Source organism: Carettochelys insculpta, chromosome 4 (genome assembly GCF_033958435.1).
Source record: "Carettochelys insculpta isolate YL-2023 chromosome 4, ASM3395843v1, whole genome shotgun sequence".
NCBI lineage: Eukaryota > Metazoa > Chordata > Testudines > Carettochelyidae > Carettochelys > Carettochelys insculpta.
The window spans coordinates 3,389,565-3,411,890 of NC_134140.1; the positions used below are offsets into that span (position 1 = coordinate 3,389,565).

General features: G+C 49.4%; 1 protein-coding gene across 7 annotated transcripts in view; it reads left to right on the forward strand.

Annotated features, from left to right (window-relative positions):
* The window catches only part of DYSF (dysferlin), a 304,879-nt gene that overhangs the window by 16,537 nt on the left and 266,016 nt on the right, over nt 1-22,326 (forward strand). For all 7 annotated transcript variants that reach the window (XM_074992197.1, XM_074992191.1, XM_074992196.1 and 4 more), the window contains exons 2-3: nt 4,689-4,744; nt 6,094-6,185. In XM_074992197.1, the coding sequence (XP_074848298.1) occupies nt 4,689-4,744; nt 6,094-6,185 (148 nt within the window). The remainder of the gene's footprint in view (nt 1-4,688; nt 4,745-6,093; nt 6,186-22,326) is intronic.

Sequence of the window (22,326 nt, forward strand, 5' to 3'; positions counted from 1 at the left end):
ATTGGTGGTGCACATCATGTCTCTCAATCAAAACTGGCTAAGTGACAGTGCAGCAGAGAAGGACCTGGAGATTACGGTGGATGAGAGGCTGGATATGAGGCAACAGCATGTGCCCTTGTAGCCAAGAAAGCTAATGGCATATTGGGGTTTATTAGGAGGAGCTGTTCCAGCAGATCTAGTGAAGTTATTGTTCCCCTCTACTCGGCTCTAATGAGGCCATGTCTGGAGTATTGCATCCAGTTCTGGGGCCACCGGTATAGAAAGGATGCGAATGCACTGGAGAGGTTCCAGCTGAGGGCAAGGAAAATGATGGGGATTGGAGCACATGACCTATGAGGAGAGGCTGAGGGATTTGGGCTGATTTAGTTTGCAGAAGAGAATTGTGAGGAGGGATTTGGCAGCAGCCTTCAACCTTCAACTTTCCAAAAAGGGTTTATAAAGAGGTTGGAGAGAGGCTGTTCTCAGCAGAGATGGAATGCAGAACAAGGAGCAATGGCCTCAAGTTACAATGGGGGTGGTGTAGGTTGGATATCAGGAAAGACTATTTCCCCAGGAGAGTGGTGAAGCACTGGAATGGGTTACCGAGAGAGGTGGTAGAATCTCCATCCCTAGAGGTTTTTAAGTCCTGGCTGGGATGATTTATAGGATCATGGAACACTAGAACTGGAAGGGACCCCAAGAGGTCATCAAGTCCAGTCCCCTGAACTCACAGCAGGACCTAGCACCATCTAGACCATCCCCGATAAGTGTCTGTCTAACCTGCTATTAAATATCTCCAGTGATGGAGATTCCACAACCTCCCTAGGTAAATTATTCCAGTGTTTAACCACCCTGACAGGTAGGAAGTTCTTCCTCATATACAACCGAAACCTCCCTTCCTGCAATTTAAGCCCATTGCTTGTTGTCCTGTCCTCAGAGGTCAAGGAGAGCAGTTTTTCTCCATCCTCCTTGTAATCCCCGTCTAGGTACTTGAAAACTGCGATCCTGTCCCCTCTAAGTCTTCTCTTTTCTAAACTAAACAAGCCCGGTTCTTTCAGTCTTCCCTCACAGCTCATGTTCTCTAGACCTTTCATCATTCTTGTTGCTCTTCTCTGGACCTTCTCCAGTTTCTCCACATCCTTCTCAAAATATGATGCCTGGAACTGGACACAATACTCCAGTTGAGGTCTAATTAGTGCTGAGTAGAGCAGAAGAATGACTCCTCATGTCTTGATCTCAGCACTCCTGTTAATGCATCCCAGAATCATGTTTGCTTTTTTTGCAACAGCATCACACTGTTGACTCATATTTAGCTTGTGGTCCACTATGACCACTAAGTCCCTTTCCGCAGTGCTTCTTCCTAGACAGTCACTTCCCATTCTGCATGAATGAAGCTGATTGTTCCTTCAAGTGGAATACTTTGCACTTGTCCTTATTAAACTTCATCCTGTTTACCTCAGACCATTTCTCCTGTTTGTCCAGATCAGTTTGAATTATGACACTACTCTCCAAAGCAGCTGCAACCCCACCCAGCTTGGTATCATCAGCAACTTAATAAGCGTACTCTCTATGCCAATATCTAAATTGTTGATGAAGATATTGAATACAGCCAGTCCCAGAACAGACCTCTGCAGTTGTTATGCCCTTCCAGTGTGACTGCAAGTCATTAATAACTACTGTCTGAGAATGGTTATCCAGCCAGTTATGCACCCACCTTATAGTAGTCCCATCTAAGTTGTATTTGCTTAGTTTATTGACAAGAAGATCATGCGAGACCAAATCATATGCCATACTGAAGTCTAGGTATACCACATCCACCGCTTCTCCCTTACCCACAAGACTTGTTATCCTACCAAAGGAAGCTATCACATTAGTGTCACATGATTAGTTCTTTACAAATCCATGCTGGCTGTTACCTAGCACCTTATTTTCTTCCAGATGTTTGCAGATGAATTCCATCATTTTTCCTGGCACAGAAGTTAAACAGACTGGTCTGTAATTTCCTGGGTTGCTCTTATTCCCCTTTTTTATAGGTGGGCCCTGTATTTGCCCTTTTGCAGTCTCCTGGAATCTCCCCAGACTTCCAGGGTTTTTCAAAGATGATAGCTAAAGGTTCCGATACCTCCTGTAACTAAGATGCATTTCATCAGGCTCTGGTGACTTGCAGACATCTAATTTTTCCAAGTAATTTTAACTTGTTCTTTTCTTATTTTATCCTCTAAATCTACTTTCTTCCCACTAGCATTCACTATGTTAGGCATTTCTGCATCAGACTTCTTGGTTAAGACCGAAACAAAGAAGTCACAGAATCACAGGGCTGGAAGGGTCTTCAGGAGGTCATCTAGTCCAGCCCCCTGCTTCAAGTCATTAAGCACCTCTGCCATTTCCATGTTTCCTGGTATGTTTCTTCTTCCTCACTGAGCAGTGGGCCTACCCTGTCCTTGGTCTTCCTTTTGCTGCTAAGATATTTGTAGAATGTCTTCTTGTTACCCTTTATGTCTCTAGCTAGTTTGATCTCATTTTGTGCCTTTGCCTTTCTAATCTTGCCCCTGCATACCTCTATTGTTTGCTTATATTCATCCTTTGTATTTTCTCCTGATTTCCACTTTTTATATGACTCCTTTTTGATTTTGAGATCATGCAAGATCTCCTGGCTAAGCCAAGGCGGTCTTTTATCATACTTTCTACCTTTCCTATGCAGTGGGATAGCTTGCTTTCGGGCCTTTATTAATGCCCCTTTGAAAAACTGCCAACTCTCTAGTTGTTTTTCCTCTTAGTCTTGCTTCCCATGGGACCTGACCTACCAGCTCTTTGAGTTTACCAAAATCTGCCTTCCTCAAATCCATTGTCTTTATTTTGCTGCTAAGGAGGGTTCGTCCTGCTTTGGCCAGGGACTGGCCTTCATGACCTCCTGAGATCTCTTCCAGCCCTAAGGTTCTAGGAGGTTCCTACACGCCATGCTTTAGATAAAACAGTAAAACAAGTTTATTAACTGCCAAAGGAAAAACTGTATATGGCTATGAATAATGAAGCATAAAAGTCAAATTTGGTTACAACGAAATAGAAGATAGAGCATAATTAAGTATCTGGCATAACAAGTGACATGATTTCAAAGCAAAGGTTTGTCTCCCCACCTGCTTTTCCAGTCTTCCTGGCTGAAACCCTGTTCAGCCAGGACTCCTCCCGCAGGTCAGTGTTCCTTCAGGCATTGTTGAAGCAGTGAGCAGAGAGAAAGGGAAGGGGTGGAGATTTAGGGGGCTAGGGGTTTCAGCCTTTACAGTCCGCTCTCTTGTGCAAGAGCCGTTTGCTTCCACAGCCAACAGAAAGGCAACATCAAGCCAGTGTCTCTGTTAGAATGAAAATTTTCATTCACACCCCTCTTCCTGCCAGAGAATGACCACTCAGCTGTGCGATGGTCCCAGGGATCTCGCTGATACCTGGCTGAGCTGTTAATTGCTGAGAAACTGGTTTTTGCCTGCTTTTCTAAACTGGACCTGAGGTGTGCCTGCAGCAGTGTTATGCAGTTGAATTGCATAACTTGCCTCTTGCCATATCTACCTTACCAAGATAATAATGATCAGCAAATTATGAGTTTTCAAGGAATGTACAAAAGTTATCGTGGTCTTGTAGAAGGGGTAAACATAACGGCACAGCCACAAGAGCAGATCCCTGACCACAGGCAGGTTGCTACAGCGAAGGCTGTGCTGGGTCATGCTGAGCGTGGGGCCTGGAGAGTACAGGGAGAGAGGAGTGGTGTGTCTTTTCCCTTCTCTGGCTGCAGCCCAGCAAACCTTCCTGTGGCAGGGGCTGTTCTTCCCAAGAAGGTAGCTAGTAAGCAGCGTGTCTGTTGCCAAATCCTGTTACTGTTCACAGCCGCGGAATGGCGTTGGCTCCAGGCAAAATATTGTTATTCCATGACAGCTGCTAATCTCGGGCCAGCTATTAAGTGAACTCTATTGTCCTTGGGGAAGCTCCTTGGGACAGAGACTTTGTACAGCACCTAGCGCAAAAGGGCCTGGGTCCGTGACTGGGGCTGTCGTGGAAAGTATGAATCAGAAATGGTAACGCGCCAGATCTACCATGTCCGATGCAGCAGGGGGAACAGAGCATGGGAGGGGCTGGTAAATGGGGGATTCTGGCTGATCACATTGGCCTAGATGCTCAGACGCACTCAGGCTCCTTAAATACGTTTTGGGGGTCTGGGACGTTCTACTTGTTTCCTGCACTACCAGTACTGACTCTGTCCTGCACTGTGGTGCTGTGTGCAGCTGGACAGCAGCCATGTTCCTCTTGGAGACACTGTTCTTATATACTGGATCTGGGCTGGCTTCCTGGAGTTGCATGGTGCAGCTGCAGATCCCTCTCCTCCCACAATTTCTCCTGGGCTCTCCTCTCTCTGCTCCACACCATCCTCCAGCTGAGACCGTTCTGCCCATCCAGGAACCCTTCTGGCTTTGCACTTCACATCCCCTGCCCCGTGTCCTGTCAAACCCTGCAGCCCTCCTTCCAGGACCCCGGGATGTTAGATAGGAAGCTCTCTGGGGCCAAGGACCCAGCCTGTTTTTCCTAAGGATCCTCATGGGACTGTCAAACTCAGAGCGATATATTTGGTTGACTTTTAAACCAGCAGGAATTTTTGCTCGGGGGAGTTGGAGAGGGCATCTGAGCCGAGGGCTTTTTCTAACCCTTCTGCTTTACTCCTGTCCTAGGTGTGAAGAAGAGAACCAAAGTAATCAAGAACAACGTGAACCCCGTGTGGAATGAGGCAAGTGGCGCCCCCTACAGGACATGTTCCCCTCTCTTGCCAGGACCCACAGCTGCTGGAGACAAGAGATCATTCCATTTCCTGAGTCACAGAGATTGATCCAGATGACACTAAACTAGGGGGAGAGGTAGATATGTTGGAGGGTAGAGATAGGATCCAGAGTGACCTGGATAAATTGGAGGATTGGGCCAAAATAAATCTGGTGCAGTTTAACAAGGAGAAGTGCAGAGTCCTGCACTTGGGACGGAGGAATCCCAAGTGCAGTTACAGGCTGAGAACCGACTGGCTAAGCAGCAGTGCAGTGGAAACGGACCAAGGGGTTAGGGTAGATGAAAGGCTGGATAAGAGTAAACACTGCCCTTGTAGTCAAGAAGGCTAATGGCCTATGGGGATGCATTAGGAGGAGCATTGTGAGCAGATCTAGAGAAGTGGTTATTCCCCTCTATTCGGCACTGGTGAGGCCACATCCCCCAAGTATAAAGAGGATGTGGATGTGCTGGAGCAGATTCAGCGGAGGGCAACAAAACTGATTAAGGGTCTGGAGCACAAGACCTATGAGGAGAGGCTGAGGGATTTGGGCTTGTTTAGTTTACAGAAGAGAAGACTGAGGGGTGATTTAATAGCAGCCTTCAACTTCCTGAAGGGGAGCTCTAAAGAGGTTGGAGAGAAATTGTTCTCAGCTGCGGCAGATGGCAGAACAAGGAGCAATGGTCTGAAGTTACAGAGGGGGAGGTGTAGGTTGGATATTAGATAAAACTACTTCACCAGGAGGGTGGCAAAGCACTGGAATGTGTTGCCCAGAGAGGTGGTGAAATCTCCATCCCTCGAGGTTTTTAAGTCCCAGCTGAACAATGTGCTGGCTGGGATGACTTAGTCAGGGTTGATCCTGCTTTGGGCAGCGGGCTGGACTAGATGACTTCCTGAGGCCCCTACCAGCCCTATGATTCTGTGATCTATATTCCACCCCATGTGGGGCAAGATCAGAGATCTGTGTGTGTGTGTGTATTTTTTTTTTTTTCCTAGCACCCAAGCCCATCCACAGTGCTTCTGCACCAGGGATTAATTTAGCCCTTTGTTGTTCATTGCTGGGTCTAGATCCCAGGATCTTGATCCATCCCTATGCCCTGGTGTGTTTCCTCGTGCAGGCTTGAGTTTCACCAACCCATTTTCTGGCTAGGATGCAAAATACCCTAGGCAAAGAGCTCAGAGCTTGGAGGTTGTGTTGTACGATCAGCAGCCCGCTCAGAAATATTGTGCTATAAAGTAAACTGGCTGCTGCTGGGAGGAATCGGAGGTGCTTAGCTGTGTGTCATGGTGATGATATTCTGTTGTTTTTCTTCTCGCTCTAGGGGTTCGAGTGGGATCTGAAAGGAACTCCCTTAGATCAGAACGCTGAGCTCAGTGTAGTCGTCAAAGACCATGAGACCGTGGGAAGAAACAGGTAAGACATGCCCCAGAATCCCTTCGGTTGTTTCTTGCCCCTTGAAGCTACTGATTTTTTTTTAAGGGAAGCTGTCAGGTGGCTGATAACACAAAACGGGGGTATTCGGGTGAAGGGACAAACCAAGCTTCCCAGTTCTCAGTATCCTCAGATTCTGCCCTGCACTGTGGGTTATTCTTTACTCCTGGGCAGTGTTTCCTGTAAGCTGAGCACTTGGGCAGCCACCAAAGAGAGATTCCAGTGCTGGCCAGCTGACGAGCGGAGCTCCCACAGCCGGCACCATGTATTTCTATTAGTGGTGCACCTCCCCACATGCCTTGGTCCACATAAAATTTATTCTGCCCATGAAAGGAAAAATAATAGAGGGAGCGCTGCTCCTGGGCTGTGCAAAGGAAGAGCTCTCTGTCCCAGGTCAGGCAGGATGAGTTATACATCTTCTGGGTACAGCCATAAATGATGATGCCAGGTGCAGGCAGGGGAGAATCACAACCAAGGATTGACCTGCTCCACCAAGCCACTGCTCTCTAGTCAAATCCCTCCTTAAAATTCTTCCATGAAGCCCATGGGCCACATATCAATATCCACAAGGGCTCTTGGATTACGCAGGTGCTCGTTCTGGCTACACTACCGGTTTCTTTCTCTCTGGGGTGGTCTGTTCTTTGGCTGATGGAAGCAATGACTTTGAGCCGGTTACTGCCTTCAGATGAATGCCTGAATAATATGATGCTTAAACCTATCCCCAGTCCTACTCTGGTGGCTGGGACACAGAGTAGATAACAGCCTACTACTGCTGCCATCTGGTGAAGGTGCTCCTTTAGCCGGAGCAACAGAGATCTGTGCTTAGATGCTGCAGGTTAACGGCTTGACCCGGTGGAGGGGTAGCCATGTTTAGTGCCCTGGTGTCATCTAGTTGATAGAACACAAGGAGGAGGCTCAGGGGAGCAGGGTTCTTGTTCTTGACTCTGGTCTTCTGGGATCTCGGGGAAGTCGCGTCCGCTCTCTGCCTCAATTTCCTCATCTGTCAGATGATGGTGGTGATCTCCTGCATATAGTGCTTTGAGGTCTGCTGATGAGAAACTGGTAAAGGATGATTATTGCAGACACGCACACAAAGCTCTGCTGGTGTGAGTAGGGAATGAGCACGGCAACATTTAGTGTGTTTGGTCCTGCCTGCAGTAACTCCAAAATCTTAGCTGGCTTAGGGAGCTGGGTGAGGAGCACAGGAAGGGAAACAAGGAGGGAGTTTCCCTGCCGAGTTTCCCTTTCCTTCCCTTGGTTAAAGCCGAGGATCTGGGAGGGGTTCAAGTTTCACTCTCTCTGTAAGAACCTACTGGGACTTCAAAGCAGAGATCTTGCTGGAGCGAGGGGTCGGGGTGTGGGGGAGTTACTCTACCCCCTAGTGCCGGCTGCTGGCCTGTTCTCGTTAGTGCTAAGGATTGGCATTTGGCATGTGTGACTTATGCCGCCCACCTGCGGCGTGTGGGTGAGCTTCAGAATGTGCTGCATTTCTGATGCTGTGGAGTGGAAAGCACGGAAGGAGAGGGCAGGTTTCTTCCAGTCCCGAGGATGGAAATAATCCTTTGTGTCTCTACAGTGCTTTCAACCGAAGTGCTGTGGGCTGGGTGTGCGGCTGGCCCCGGGAAAGGATAAAGTAATGCTCCTGGAGGCTTTCCCTCAGCCCGAGAGGCAGAGGCCTCTGGCTGTAAAGCAGGAGAAGGAGGGTTCTAAGCCCTGAAGTGTCACAAGGTGTAAAGATTAAGTCCGCTGGAGTGACTTGGCTGATCTGAGTTTGTTTCCCTTCCTGTGTTAGGCCAGGTTCCTGCTGGGCTGGAGCTGGGAAAGGAGTTGGTTATAATATAAACATTCCCAGCAGCTTCTTCCTCCCCCTCTCACCCGATGCCTCGCGACCAGCGTTCGCTCGGCGTGCCTGTGGCTGGCCAGGGACTCTTCCTGTATTATTTTAGTTAAATCACTTCTGGTTTGGAGCCGTTGCTCTCTGTCTCCTGGATTGGCACGTCTTGAGCCTCTGGCTAGTATTCAGCAAATTGGGGGTTAACTCTACCCTGTTCCCCTGGCCCAGATGGGGCTGCAGGCTACCAGCTGATCAGCTCTGCAGCAAGCAGGAGCAGGCTCCGTGGAAGTGGCTGTTCGGGACATCGTGAGCTTGCCTTGGAGAGAATGCTCCATGGCCATCCCTGACAGGAAGGAAGCAGCAGCCAGACTATGGTTTTCCTGTTTTTTGTGTCTTCTGGCAATTAAGGCGTGCCACACTCAGAGAGTGTGAGTGGCTTCAGGGTGGGCTGACTTAAATCAATGCTGTGCAAATATTTGATTTAAACCATGATTTAAGTCACCAAAAATCATTGATTTAAATCAAATTAGCAAAAAAAAAAAAAAAGGTGAGACTGGGCGTAGAGCTCATTTAATTTTGGCGTAAGCCCCACTGAACTCAGTAGCTCATCTGTTTTTTGAGGAAAAATATAGAATGGGTTTCCTCACAAAAGCTGAGTTATGCTGAAGTAAAATAGGGAATATATTTCTAGCACCACCCTTATGGTCAGTGGCTCTGATGTTCCAAAATTAGGGACACGTGTGAAAATGACTCTCAGTGACATCTGGCGGCTCTAGATTTCTCTTAGTGCAGCTTCCTGTGTTGTATACTTGATTGATAGATTGTCAACCTAGTTCACTAATTAAACAAGCCATAAGGACTAAACTTTTTTTTTTTCCTCCCCCCTACCAAAATCCAACATTGCAAACAGCTTGGGAGTCTATTTGTCAAATCATTTATACAGGGTGAACCTCTCTAGTGTGGCACCCTTGGGACTTGACTGGTGCCGAGCCAGAGTATTTGCCAAACCACAGGAGGTCAATGTTGTCAAGCAGCATTACAGGAGACCTCCAGCTTATGCAGGAGTTGTGTTCTTGCAACCTCTGTGTAAGTCATATTTCCGTGCAACTTGGGGGAGCCAGGAAACTGACCATGGCACCAGCCCTGGTTAGTTTCCTGGCTCCAGCCAGTGGAGGAGAGCTGGGGACCAGGTGGCAGCCTGCCTCCCAGCTCCCCTCTGCTTGCAGAGCTGGGAAACTGACCAGGGCTAGTGCCCTCATCAGTTTTCCTGCTCCTGTCAGTGGTGGCAGCCCAATCGCAGTTCTGTCAGGGGTGTCAGTTGCATTAACCTGAGACATGTTCACCTCGGTTGTGTGTAACTTGGGGATTTACTGTACCAACACTTCCACTGCTTACTGGGCTCTTAGAAGACAATTGTGGTAAATTATAGCTAAATGACAGCACAGAACGCTGAGAGCCAGGACTCCTGGTTGGGAACAAACTTTATGGGACCATGGGAAACTTGGCCACACCCATGATAAGTGGACATCTGGCTAACTAAAATGATGCCAGATTACGGATGTTGCCGGATGAGGGAGTGTTGGATTAGAGAGATTCAGCCTCGACTGAAAGGCACAGAGGAAGTCTTGAAGAATGATACGTTGCAAAGTTAATTACTTAAGTTACTAACCAGCTGACACACATTGTTCTTCAGTCATCCCCACATCTTTATGAACATCATTTTCTCCCAATAAGCAGATATCCGAATGCTGTTTCATTCTTGCAGGTAGGTCTTGCATCTTCTTCTGACACTGCTTACACTTGGCATGTTTTCCCTTTTTTACCCAGGAAATGAATTTCTTCAGGATATTCCCTGATAGGGTCTGTCCTACACCTAAAGCCAGGACAGGTTTTCCTGTGCAAAAGCGTGAGGGAATATAGGAAGCTGTGTGCGTCTGGGACGATGTCTTCCCTTTGTCTTTCTAGTCCTCTTCATTGTTCCTTTCTGTGCTGCCTGGGTCCTTTTCTATATATTGTCTCTCTGTCTTTAGGACAATGTCTTAACTATGTCCTCTGCCACGCTTGGCCCAGGTCCACCACCACAGACGCACAGAACAAAGACAGTCCTCTCCAGCTGGTGTTGGTCTTTGCACATGTGACTTTTTAGACTGCTGAGAAACAGAAACTTAATCATAGAATACTAGGACTGGAAGGGACCTTGAGAGGCCATCGAGTCCAGCCCCCTGCCCTCATGGCAGGACCAAGTACTGTCCAAACCATCCCTGATAGACATCTATCTAACCTGTTCTTAAATATCTCCAGCGATGGAGATTCCACAACCTCCCTTGGCAATTTATTCCACTGTTTGACCACCCTGACAGTTAGGAACTTTTTCCTAATGTCCAACCTAAACCTCCCCTGCTGCAGTTTAAGCCCATTGCTTCTTGTTCTAACCTCAGAGGCCAAGAAGAACAAATTTTCTCCCTCCTCCTTATTACACCCTTTTAGATACCTGAAAACTGCTATCATGTCGCCCCTCAATCTTCTCTTTTCCAAACTAAACAAGCCCAATTCTTTCAGCCTTTCTTCATAGGTCATGTTATCTAGTCCTTTGATCTTTCTTATTGCTCCTTTCTGGGCCCCCTCCAATTTCTCCACATCTTTCTTGAACCGCGGTGCCCAGAACTGGACACAATACTCCAGCTGAGGCCTAACCAGCGCAGAGTAGAGCGGAAGGACGACTTCTCGTGTCTTGCTCACAACACACCTGTTTCACTTTTTTTTTTTGTAACAGCATCACAGAAAGTCCAGAACTTTGAAGAAGCAAGAGCTGGTAGTTAGGCTGGACAGACTAGAGCCATTAATTCATTTTAAGGAGATTGCAAGTGTATGTGTAGCACATTTATGATGAGATGTAATAGTAACTGCTATTTTTAAATGAGAACTTTAGCATCTGATAATTTAAAGAAAATAAAGAAATCTACTTTTTTAAATTGATTTTTAGCTACCCTGAGTGGTTTCTTCTAGTGGCTGTCTTCGGTGTTGCTAGAGGATGTCTTGGACAGTAACAGGGCTTGTCCATGGCCCCATGGCCAGGTACAACACTAGTACAGCTGCCTGGAGACAGGATGAATGTTGCTCAGGGAACTAGTAGAATTTTGTGTGTTTTGTCAGTCTGGTCGTACATAAGGCTGGACTGACCCATGGAGGTTGAGTGACTGTTGTCTTGTGGCCAGATGTGCGCCTGCCTCTGAGGATACCGTCCCCTGGAGATAAGAACTGACCCACCAGACACCCTCCCCCATCCAAGCAATTGTAACCCCCATGTCGAGGGGTGGGCCACTGTCCCATGGGGTGGCTCCTAGACTACTTACACAGCAGAAGACTGAGTCTCCTGTACAGCCTTCGCTGCAAGTCAGTAGTAGAGGCTCATGCGCTGAGCTCCAGAGGACCCAGGTTTGAGTCTGCCTGGGGCAATTACACAATGATTTGGAAGCATGCTCCACAGTGTCTCGAGAGCTTAAAAGCCCCCAAGCAGGCACTGCTGCAGAGTGCAGTGAATAAGCAGATATTTCTGCTCTCCTGGGGCCCAGCTCTGCTCTGCATATGTAATACGCTGTCAAAATACATTAATAAACTACTGAGGTTACCAGCTGGTTACAGCTTGAGCCAAGGAAGTAATTACGGTCCCTGGGGTGGAGCTTCAGGGCTGGTTGGAACCCAGTAGGTCATCCTATGTGCCCCAGCTGAAGTTTGCAGGCAGAGCATAGCCTTTCTCCAGGGCTGGTGAGCTTAGGTTAACTCTGTCTTCCCCGTGTTTTGCACATCAGTCTCAGAATGCAGCATCTAGCTGTCTGAGAGGCTCAACGTAATGGCGTTAAGGGTAGCAGAGCAGGGGGGGGCAAGATCCAGACCACGGCCAGCCCCTGCAGCGGTGGAACAGGCACAGCTTGAGGTGCTGCCCTACCCCGAGCAAAATCTCGCAGCTCCTATTGTCTGGAAACTGACCAATGGGAACTGAGAGATTTTGCTGGGGGTGTGGGCAGTGCGCAAAGGCCTCGGTAGCCAGTTCAGAGAGTCACATGAAACAGCCAGGGGATGGGGGCTGCTGCCAGGCAGGGAAGCCTCCTTGAGAGTACTGCTGGCTGGGAGCTGCTTAGGTAAGTGACTCCTGGACAGAGCCTGCCTCTGGCACCCCCTTCCGCAACCCCCCAGCTGCTTCCCAGGCCCTGCATGCCCCCCTACAGCCGTCCCCCAGATCAGAACCTGACCCAGCACCCCAATCCCCTTCCCCTGGTCACAACCCCCTCCTTCACCCTAACTCCCTCTCAGACCCCCCACTCTCTCCTGCCCCCCATCTCCTACCCTGAGCTCCCTTCTGCACCCATCTCCATCCAGACCCCTCAACCCCTCCATAGAAAAGCGAGGCCCTTGACCACTGATCAAAACCTGGGCGTGACTCCACCCCCCATTGAAAATTACTGGCCACCGCGGTAGTTGTGGGTTCTTTAAGGAGAAGCACGTCTATGTTGCTGTCTTTGTACTGAGTTTGGAGGGGAGACGAAACCACCAAGCTCTGGCTGCGGGGGGTCAGGGTGAGAACTAATTAGCAGATTATACTGTATTTTTTCCTCTTTCCTTTGAATCAGGCAGCCCTGGCCACTGTCAGAGACAGGATGTTGGGGCAGATGGGCCTTGGGGCCAAGCCAACCTGGCTATTCCTGTCTCCCTGTAAATGGCACGTCTAAGAATAGACTTGACTAAACCCTTGTACTCCAGGTGGAGCACAGGTCATCTGCAATTCTCCTCCACTTCACTTTGTCACAGGACAAAACCTCCGTCTGACCCCAGGAGTGCCCCAGTTGCTGACCTTCAATCACAGTAGATCTTTTCCACGTTGTCCAAGGTCTTCCTCCTGTTCATTTTCCTTGCCCGTTCCATTGGCGAGCTCGACGGGCTGCGCCGAATGATGGTTTTCTGAGAGTGTGGCCCGGCCATCCCCACCTTCTTCTCTGGATTTGAACGTCAAGTGGTTCTTGTCCTGTTCTGTTCCAAAGCTCCTCAGAGGCCCAGCTTGTCAAACTGCTGGGCAAGCAGAGAAAAGCACACAAGGAAAGTGTGGGGTTAAAACTCATAGCTTGGGGTGACCAGGGACACAGATTTCCTTGTCTGTCTTATGAGTGAACACCTATTTTAAAATCAGAGGTACCTTAAATATCCTGGTTTTTGTGCATGGCCATTTATACCCTGCCGGCCTTTCCCCATGAGCCCCGTTTGGAGAATAACCAACTGTTTTTCTGTATTTGTACAGTAAATGTGTAAGCAAAATAGCAGCTGTTCTGACTCTAGCCCTTGACGCTGTTTATTTTCTGAGCTGTGTACTGCTCAGCCCCCCAGCTATCTAACCACAGAAATGCTTAACCTAGCCCAGGTCCAAAGCCATTTGAGCATGTCTCTGAAGTTCAGCAGATGAGTAAGTCTCTGAAGGATTAGTATCAGAGAGGGAGCCGTGTTAGTCTGTAGCTTTGAGAACAACAAGAAGTCCTGTGGCACCTTATAGACTAACAGATATTTTGGAGCATCAGCTTTCATGGGCAAAGACCCGCTTCATCAGATGCATCTTATTCTCCAAAATATCTGTTAGTCTGTAAGGTGCCACAGGACTTCTCTCTGAAGGATTGCAGTCAAAATTGCCAAGAGATTCCCTCCAGCCCTGTAATCACTGGCTCTGCTCTTGACTTCACAGCAGGGGCTCCATTTCAGCTTTGGGGTGTGTGTGGGACCTGTGAATACCATGATGGGGAGGGCATGGGGGGGACAGACTGAGGACAGCTGCTTCGGCCGTGTTATTGAGCATAGTCAGTCCAAGTCAAGCTGGAAATTGGGAGGGGCTGAACCTGGCTCTGTCCAGCCCCCTCCAGGCACATCACCTCTTTCAAGGGGCTACTAAGACACTTGAACACTCCAGTTTTCCGGCAGATAACTTGGCAATTAGCTGGCAGGATCCCTGTGTCTGATTCCACCTGCCCTAGTGTTACCCAATCACCCAGGTTTGTGAGATCCCTTTGTAATGCTTTATTTTAAGTAATTTTGGATCATCTGCAAATTTTGCCCCCTCACTGTTTACACCCTTTCCAAGATCACTTATGAACAAGCTGAACAGCAGTGGCCCATGAGTAAGTCTCTGAAGAATTGGGATACATTTGTAAGTCCCCTGGGACGTTTGTGCCTACTCTTTTTATTTCCCCAGATTTAAATGGAGTTCCCGGCAATGTTTTCATGTTCACCTAAGGATCCTGCCATTATTTGAATGACAAACCTGTCGTTATCTTAATTTCCCCACTGCCTCCCTCTGTAGCTAAACAAACTCCCTGCTCCAAAGCAAAGCTGGGAAGAGTGCAGAACTAGGGCATGTGCTTTAAACCGACCTCAAGTATGAAATCCAGGGGGGCTCAGACTTCAGTGAGGGCCACAGAGCCCTTCAACTTCCTTTAAATGGTACCTTGGCTTTGTAGGGGCCAAAGAGCAAAGAACAGCTTCAGGATGTAACTGACTGAGGTGTGAAGGGATACACCTTGTCAGAGCCCATCTCTCATAGCAACACAACTCAGGTGGCTTTATTGGCAGTATCTTTTTGGGGAAAGAGGCAGGTAAGGCCCTGGTAATTTAAGGCAGGAGTTAGCAACCCCTGCCATGGGTGCCAAGAGTGGCATGCGAGCTGATTTCAAGTTTCGACCCCACCATCAACCTCAGCCTGGACCAGTCCACACAGGAGACCCACTTCTTGGACATTGCTGTGCAAATAAGTGACGGTCACATAAACACCGCCCTGTACCGGAAAACCACGGACCGCTGTGCTTACCTACATGTGTCCAGCTTCTATCCAGGGCACACCACACGATCCATTGTATACAGCCAAGCACTGAGGTACAACCACATTTGCTCCAGTCCCTCAGACAGAGACAAAAACCTACAAGCCTTTTACTGAGCTTTCTTGACACCACAACATCCACCTAAGGAAGTGAGGAAACAGATTGACAGAGCCAGACGTGTACCCAGAAGCCAGCTGCTGCAAGACGCCTTGCAAGGAAGACAAGACACTGGCTGTCACATACAGCCCCCAGCTAAAACCTCTCCAGTGCATCATCAGTGATCTACAACCCATCCTGGAGAACGATCCCTCACTCCCACAGACCTTGGGAGGCAGCCAGTCCTCGCCTATAGACAGCCTGCCAACCTGAAACAAATTCTCACCAGCAATTATAGACCACAACACAATAACTCTAAACCTGGAACCAATGCCTGCAACAAACCTCGCTGCCAACTCTGCTCACATATCTGCACCGATGACACCATCACAGGACCTAAGCACATCAACCACACCGTCAGGGGCTCATTCACCTGCACATCTACTAATATAATATATGCCATCATATGCCAGCAATGCCCCTCCACCGTATACATTGGCCAGACTGGACAGTCTGTACAGAAAAGAATCAATGGACACAAATCAGACATCAGGAACGGTAACATTCAAAAACCTGTAGGAGAACACGTCAGTCTCCCTGGACGCTCAGTGACAGATTTAAAAGTAGCCGTCCTGCAACAAAAAACTTCAAAAACAGACCCCAAAGAGAAACTGCAGAGCTCCAATTCATTTGCAAATTTGACACCATCAGCCAAGGATTGAACAAACACTGGGAGTGGCTGGCCGACTATAAAAGCAGTTTCTCTTCTCTTGGTTTTCACACCTCCACCTCAGCAGCTGATAATGGGCCACATCCTCTGTGACTGAATTGACCTTGTCAACTCTGGCCTTACTCTTGAATGGGACTCCCTCGTTTTCATGAGCCTGTATAGTTAGACCCTCCTCTGGAATCCCCACTCATGCATCTGACAAAGTGGGTCTTTGCCCACGAAAGCTGATGCTCCAGAATATGTTAGTCTATAAGGTGCCACAGGACTTCTTGTTGTCACAACAAAATAATTCGTTAGGTGGTGAGCTTTTGTAGAAGAAAGAAGAAGTGGGGCTGCCCAGCGAAAGCTCATCACCTCATAAATGATTTTGTTAGTCTCTAAAGTGCTACAGGACTGCTGGTTAGTTTAGTTAGCAAGTATAGTTGTGATGGGGTTCATGGGTCCCCAGGCTCTGCGCCCCGTCCGCAGGCAGGAGTGACTCTCACTCAGCAGGAGAACAGTGGGTTTATTAGCTGACAGGGCACAGCATCGTACAGAGGAGTCAGTGCAGCTGGCAGAGACAGCCAGTCCAATCCATGTTGGGTAGAGGAGGCCCCCGAGGGGCCCCTGGAGCCGAGGTCTTGCCCCTTCCTTTGTCTCCCTCTCTCCCAGCCCAGACTAACTGCTTCCCAACTCCCAGTTCCAACTCAAACCCTCAGGCTCCACCTCCCCCTTTGTCTGCAGTCCAGAGGTGTCACCTGGGTTACCTCTGCTGGAGCTCCGCACCCTCTGTGAGCCACACACACATGTATCCCTCACTCCATCACAATAGTACACTGTACCGATACACTGCACAGAGGTACCCTCACCAATGGACTGACCCAGTCAGCGGGAATTCCACTGCCCACCTAGGTCAAACGAAGACGGTCTCCAAGACACCACGTTATATACAGGTAGAAACAAAGCACACCTCACTGCTGACGTATCAGGTTACCACCCTCAGATATCGTCAGGTTGCTGCTCATCTCCCTGTACCTCGTATCTTATCTATCACGCTGTCATTTCAGACCCTTGCCTGAACCTAGGTCTGTGTCTGTGCAGAGCGGGTGCCACGGTCTCTTTCAATGAGGTGGTGGTGCCTTGTGATTTCAACTTATGAACTGTACCAGTTACTGGTCTGCACCTGGACCAATTCCCGATGAGGGTTCTGTACTCTCAGCCCTACGTGAGCAAGTCCTGTTAGCAGAGGCCTGCCTCTTGCTCACAGCTTCGTTCTGCTTTGAACCGTCTTTTGTCCATGGTCTCAAGCCTCAAACCAGGCCCGTGCTGTATGGGCTTGGGTCTTCCGTCTTACCACAGCCTCCCTCTGCGCTCACGGGGGAGGAGGACACACATTAGGTGCCATCTGCCTGCTCCGGAGGGTAGAAGGAACTCTGGCGTTGTCCCCTCAGGCACGTGGCTCAGGTTTTGCAGAGAAAACTCTGTCTCTGCTGCTGCTGGGCATCAAACCTTTTGCTTGAAGAATTTCAGGCAGAGAGACCCTGCAAAGCTCGGCTGCAAGCCCTCCTCCTCCTCCTTTTGAAGCAGCAGTACACACTGATTGCTCCAGCTCCCCTTACCTGCCCCTCAGCAGCCCTGCTCTGCTCTGCCCCTCTTCTTAAGGACACAATGACCCCTTCTCTCTCTTCTCTGCTTAGCCCTGGCAGAGTCACTCTTATTTAAAAAATAATTGGATGGATAGTATCAATGTTTATTTTAATGCATTCTAAATTTTTTTTTACCTATTTAAATTTTCACAGTTTGGGGAAATCAAAGGGGGGAACGGACAATAATTTTTGAAGGAGTGTAGATGCCGACATTCAATAAGTGAAAGATTTGCGATGGTTAAAACACAGATTGTCAACATCACGTGTCAAAATATATATTAAGGAAAGGTCTTTAAACTCTAAAGTTCTCAGGCAGCATTTTTCTTACTTGCCCAACCTGTCTGCTTGAATGGCTGTCGATAGAAATTCTTTTTTGCCGGTTTGTGTGTGCGTAGGGAGAAATCAAGGTTAGTGACTGACATTAATGCTGTATAAGTCTGGGGAGATTAATTTTATTGCCATTAACAAAAATATGGAGAACGTGTTCAAAATGATTAAATATAAACAATATGAGTCCATTTCTAAAACATTTATTCCAGGGACCTCACAAGAACATGCTGGGGGTATTTTTGAGAGAGGCGTAGAGAAGGTGTAACTATTTTTGGGGGACAATATTCACATTATGAAGAATTCTGCTCCACTCACAGATCTCAGGCAGGGTATGTGTGTGTAACACTCACAGACCTGTGTCTCTGGCACCAGGGATTGAACCTGTGATCAGAGGGGCTAAAGACCCCCTGCCTTTCAGCCAAAGCTGTAGGGCAGAGACTTCACTCACCCTAGTATGCGGTCTCACTGCCTCTGGGTACTACACATGATTGTAAACTCATTCTCTTTGAGCTATAATCACTGAATGGCACCAGCTCTGGTCCCTGCAGGGCTGTCTTTGCAGAGCAGAGCCATGCTTTAATCTGGCTCCAAGGAAAGAGCCCTCAAGCAGGGGGTGGGGAAAGTTGTGCTTGGAAGCAGCAAATGCTCTGACACTGGCTGCAGGCACCATAACCCTTGGTCATCTCTGTGGGCTGAGCTGGAATCTGGGTAGGAAGGTTAATTCTGGGCCCTGCGGAGGATGTTTTGAACAGCTGGAATGGAGACGTTGTAAATCTTTACCAGGAACTGCTGGGCGTGAGCCTGCTGCTTTCTCACTGGCAAACTTGGACTTCTCCTTTCCCTGCCCCTCTGCTCAAACGGTGGTGAGATGTTGAATAGATCAGTGATTTCTTTGAAAAGGGGACTCTAGCTCAACGGCAAGATATGGGCTTGGTGCAAGTCTCTGGCCTGTGCAATACAGGAGTGTCCTGCTTACAGGGCTTAAGAATGACCTCACTAGGTCAGACCCTTAGGAAAAACTACTTCCCCAGGCGGGTGGTGAAGCACTGGAATGCGTTGCCTAGAGAGGTGGTGGATTCTCCCTCCCTCGAGGTTTTTAAGTCCCGGCTTGACAAGGTCCTGGCTGGGATGACTTAGTTGGGGTTGATCCTACTTAAAGCAGGGGGCTGGACTAGATGACCTCCTGAGGTCCCTTCCAGCTCTATGACCAAAGGTCCAAATAGCCCAGTATCCTGTCTTCCAACAGAGGCCAATGCCAGATGCCCCAGGGGGCGTGAACAGCACAGGGAATCAACAAAGCGATCTCTTTCCTGACAGCCATTTCCAACCCTGCCTTGCTGCGTCGCTGGCCCTTCTCTGGGAGCCACCCCACAGCTGTCAGGCCTTAGGTCTTTGCCTTTCCTAGGTGTGCAGTTGTGAAACTCTCCCATAACTAGATGGGGCCCTGGGCTGCAGCCCCCCAGGTGTCTGCCATGCTGTCTGCAGGAGGCTGTGAGCTGGGGTGACTGCAGGGAGCTGGCAGCCTTCTTAAGGTAAAGTTTTAATTATTCAGCAGTAGCAACAAAGCATTAGAGAGAAAAAGGATTTTAAAGCAACAGTCAGTCACACCTGTCTTACCTAAACACTTCCCACCTCCTTTGGGAATCTGTACAGGGGTTCTTTCTTCAGGCACCCCAGCAGGGTTCTGTCCGCTTCCCCCAGCACCCAGTCCCACCCTCCTTTGCGAGAAAGCACGAGAGCCCTTTTTTAAACCCACCACAGAGCTCTGCATCTTCGGGTTCCCAGGCCGTTGTCCTGTCCTTGTGCTGTCCCTTAACAAGCAGGGTCCCAGCTCATTTTTTATGCCTGTGTGTGGAGCGGCTTTTGTTACGTGCATCGATAGGGTGAGGGAATATCCCAGAATAAAAGTCATTCTGCAGTGTGTGTGTGCGGGGGGGGGGCAGGGCTGAGGGGCTGGGGTGCAGGGCAGTGCAGGATGGGAGCAGAGCAAGGGCTCTGGCTGGGGGGAGGTGGGCTGTGGGGTGGGTTCGGGGTGCAGGCTGCTCCAGGGAGAGGGTTACTGCAGTTCAGTAGCTTGGGACAAGTTGAGAGGAGCCTCTCCAGGGCAGCTTCAGGGTGCACAACTGGAGATGGGACACTTCTCCCCTAGCTGGGGCAGATCCAGGCTAGGTTAGGAAGGAGCTAGGGAAGGGGCACCTGTCCCCTGGGGTAACTCTGGGTTGGACATTGCGGCTGGAGGAGAGGGGCCCCTCCCTGCTGATCCCAGCATGGGGCTGCCGTGGCCAGGGCAGAACCCCATGCTGGGGCTGGCGAGAGTGGGGGCCCCTCTCCCCCGGCCACCACAGCTCCATTACTGGGACAGGCGAGCAGAGGTGACACTGTGCAGCAGCCCTGAGCCACTGCTAGGCAGGTGCACAGCTTGGACGGAACTTCATTAACAAACCTCAAGAGCTTGCTGGGCCATGGCCTATCCTGAGTCCCGCTTTCCTTTTCCTCCTCCTTTTCCCCGTAGCACTTGTTAAGTGAAGCCAGTGTCCCCACCCAGGAACCCAACAACCAGCGCCACGGCTGGCCTGGGTACGTTATCACAGAGCAGCTCTGTCGCATGGAGGTCAGGCGAGGTGATCGTAGTGGTCCTTCTAGCCTTGAAATCGGGGTGTAAATATTCCTGGGCCTTCTCTAGCACCTTGTGCTGGGCAGAGCGGGGCTGTGAGGAAGGTCAGCCTGAGCCCTCTTCTGTGGAGGAGAAACTGAGGGACAGGGCGAGGAAGTGATTGCCTGAGACCCTAGCCAGAAGCAAAACCCGCCTCTCTGAGAGGGATGTTGCTGGAAGTCTTTTTCAGAGCTGGTGCCCTGCACAGGCAGCCGACCTCCCAAGGGTTAAGGGCCAGCAGCCCTGGAGTAGGCCACCTTCTAATGTACCTTCTGGAGTCCTGGCAGCACACAAAAAAGAGCATGTGGTGTCTCTAATAAAGGCAGCCTGGCTTAAAGCAACGAACAAAGGCCTGGGAGCCTGAGATGCCTCGATTCTGCTCCAAGCTCTAGCTCTATGATCTAGGCCAAGCCACTTCAGTAATCCATGCCTCTGCTTCCCCATCTCTTATAACCTGAGCCTGTCTCTGGGTGGCTACTGTGAGGCTTGTGAAGGTGCAAAATATGGTCCTCGAGGTTTTTCCAGAGATCCTTGCCTGGCGGATCTGTGCTGGAGATGGATGGCTGCTCAGCAAGAGAAGTGATAGCAAGAGTCAGCAGACCAGGAGGAGTAAGATCAGGAAACATTAGGAAGGAGCTGCCAGGATATTCCAGGGTGCAATCCCAACCAGTGTGGAGCTGTATTATCCCAGCCTGGGCATTGATCCCCAGCTGCAAGATGAGGTTTGGGCAGTGCAGGTTCTGATTCAGCTCTTCTGTGAGTCCAAAAACAGTTACAACAGGTCAGTGGCTTTTTCCTACACAAGGTGTCCCTGGCTCTGGGTGGAGCTCGGCAGGTAGGGTTCCGTCTCCTCCTCCTCTTTGTGCTATGGGTTCACAGGAACGATTAAAAAACCCACAACAAATTCAAAGAATGTTTTAAATCTGGTTTCCATGCAAATGCATAAGCCGGCTGAGACGTCTTCCCTGTTCACTGGCTAAACACAAACTCAGGGCTCAGATTGTGGGGGAGTGTGCAAGGGAAAAAATAAGTTACTCTTCCAAGCTCCACCCATAAAACTAGCTCCTCCTACATGAGATTATGCAAATGTTGCAAAGGTAAGCACCAATCTGTACATGGGGGTCACTGTTGCAGGGGGTCCAGACACACCCAAGGCCTCTGTTGGGCTTCTCATTGGCGGGACTTGCATGCTCAGTTGCCCCCGTGTTGTTCTAGTCTACTGTGGGCTTGGCTCCTTCTTCATTTGGAATGGGGAAAAGTGGTTCTTGCCCAAACTCTTCCTCTCAACATGCCAAAATAAACCATCAGTGCTGTGCCGGTTTTGGTAACCTGATCCTCCCTCTGCTTTATAAGGCCTGTCTTAGAACCATAAAATCATAGGGTTGGAAGGGACCTCATGAGGTCATCAAGTCCTGCCCCTGCTCAAAGCAGGACCAACCCAACTAAATCATCCCAACCAGGACTTAAAAACCTGTAGGGATGGAGATTCCACCACCTTGCTAGGCAGCGCATCCCAGTGCTTCCCCACCCTCCTGGTGAAATAGTTTTTCCTAATATCCAACCGACACCTCCCCCTCTGTAACTTGAGACCATTGCTCCTTGTTCTGCTGTCTGTGACCACTGAGAATAGGCTCTTTCCATGCTCATTGTAACCCCGCTTCAGGTAGTGGAAGGCGGCTATCAAATCCTCCCTCACTCTCCCCTTCTGTAGACTAAATCGGCCCAAATCCCTCAGTCGCTCCACATAATTCATGTGCTCCAGCCCCCTCACCATTTGCTGCCCTCCTCTGGACTCTCTCCAATGCATCCACATCCTTTTTGTAATGTGGGCCCCAGTATTGGACACAATATTCCAGAAGTGGCCTCACCAGTGTTGAATAAAGGGGAATCATCACTTCCCTAGATCTGCTGGCAATGCTCTGACTAATGCAACCCAACGTGCCATTAGCCTTCTTGGCAACCAGGGCGCGGTCTTGACTTACATCCAGTTTCTCATCCATTGTA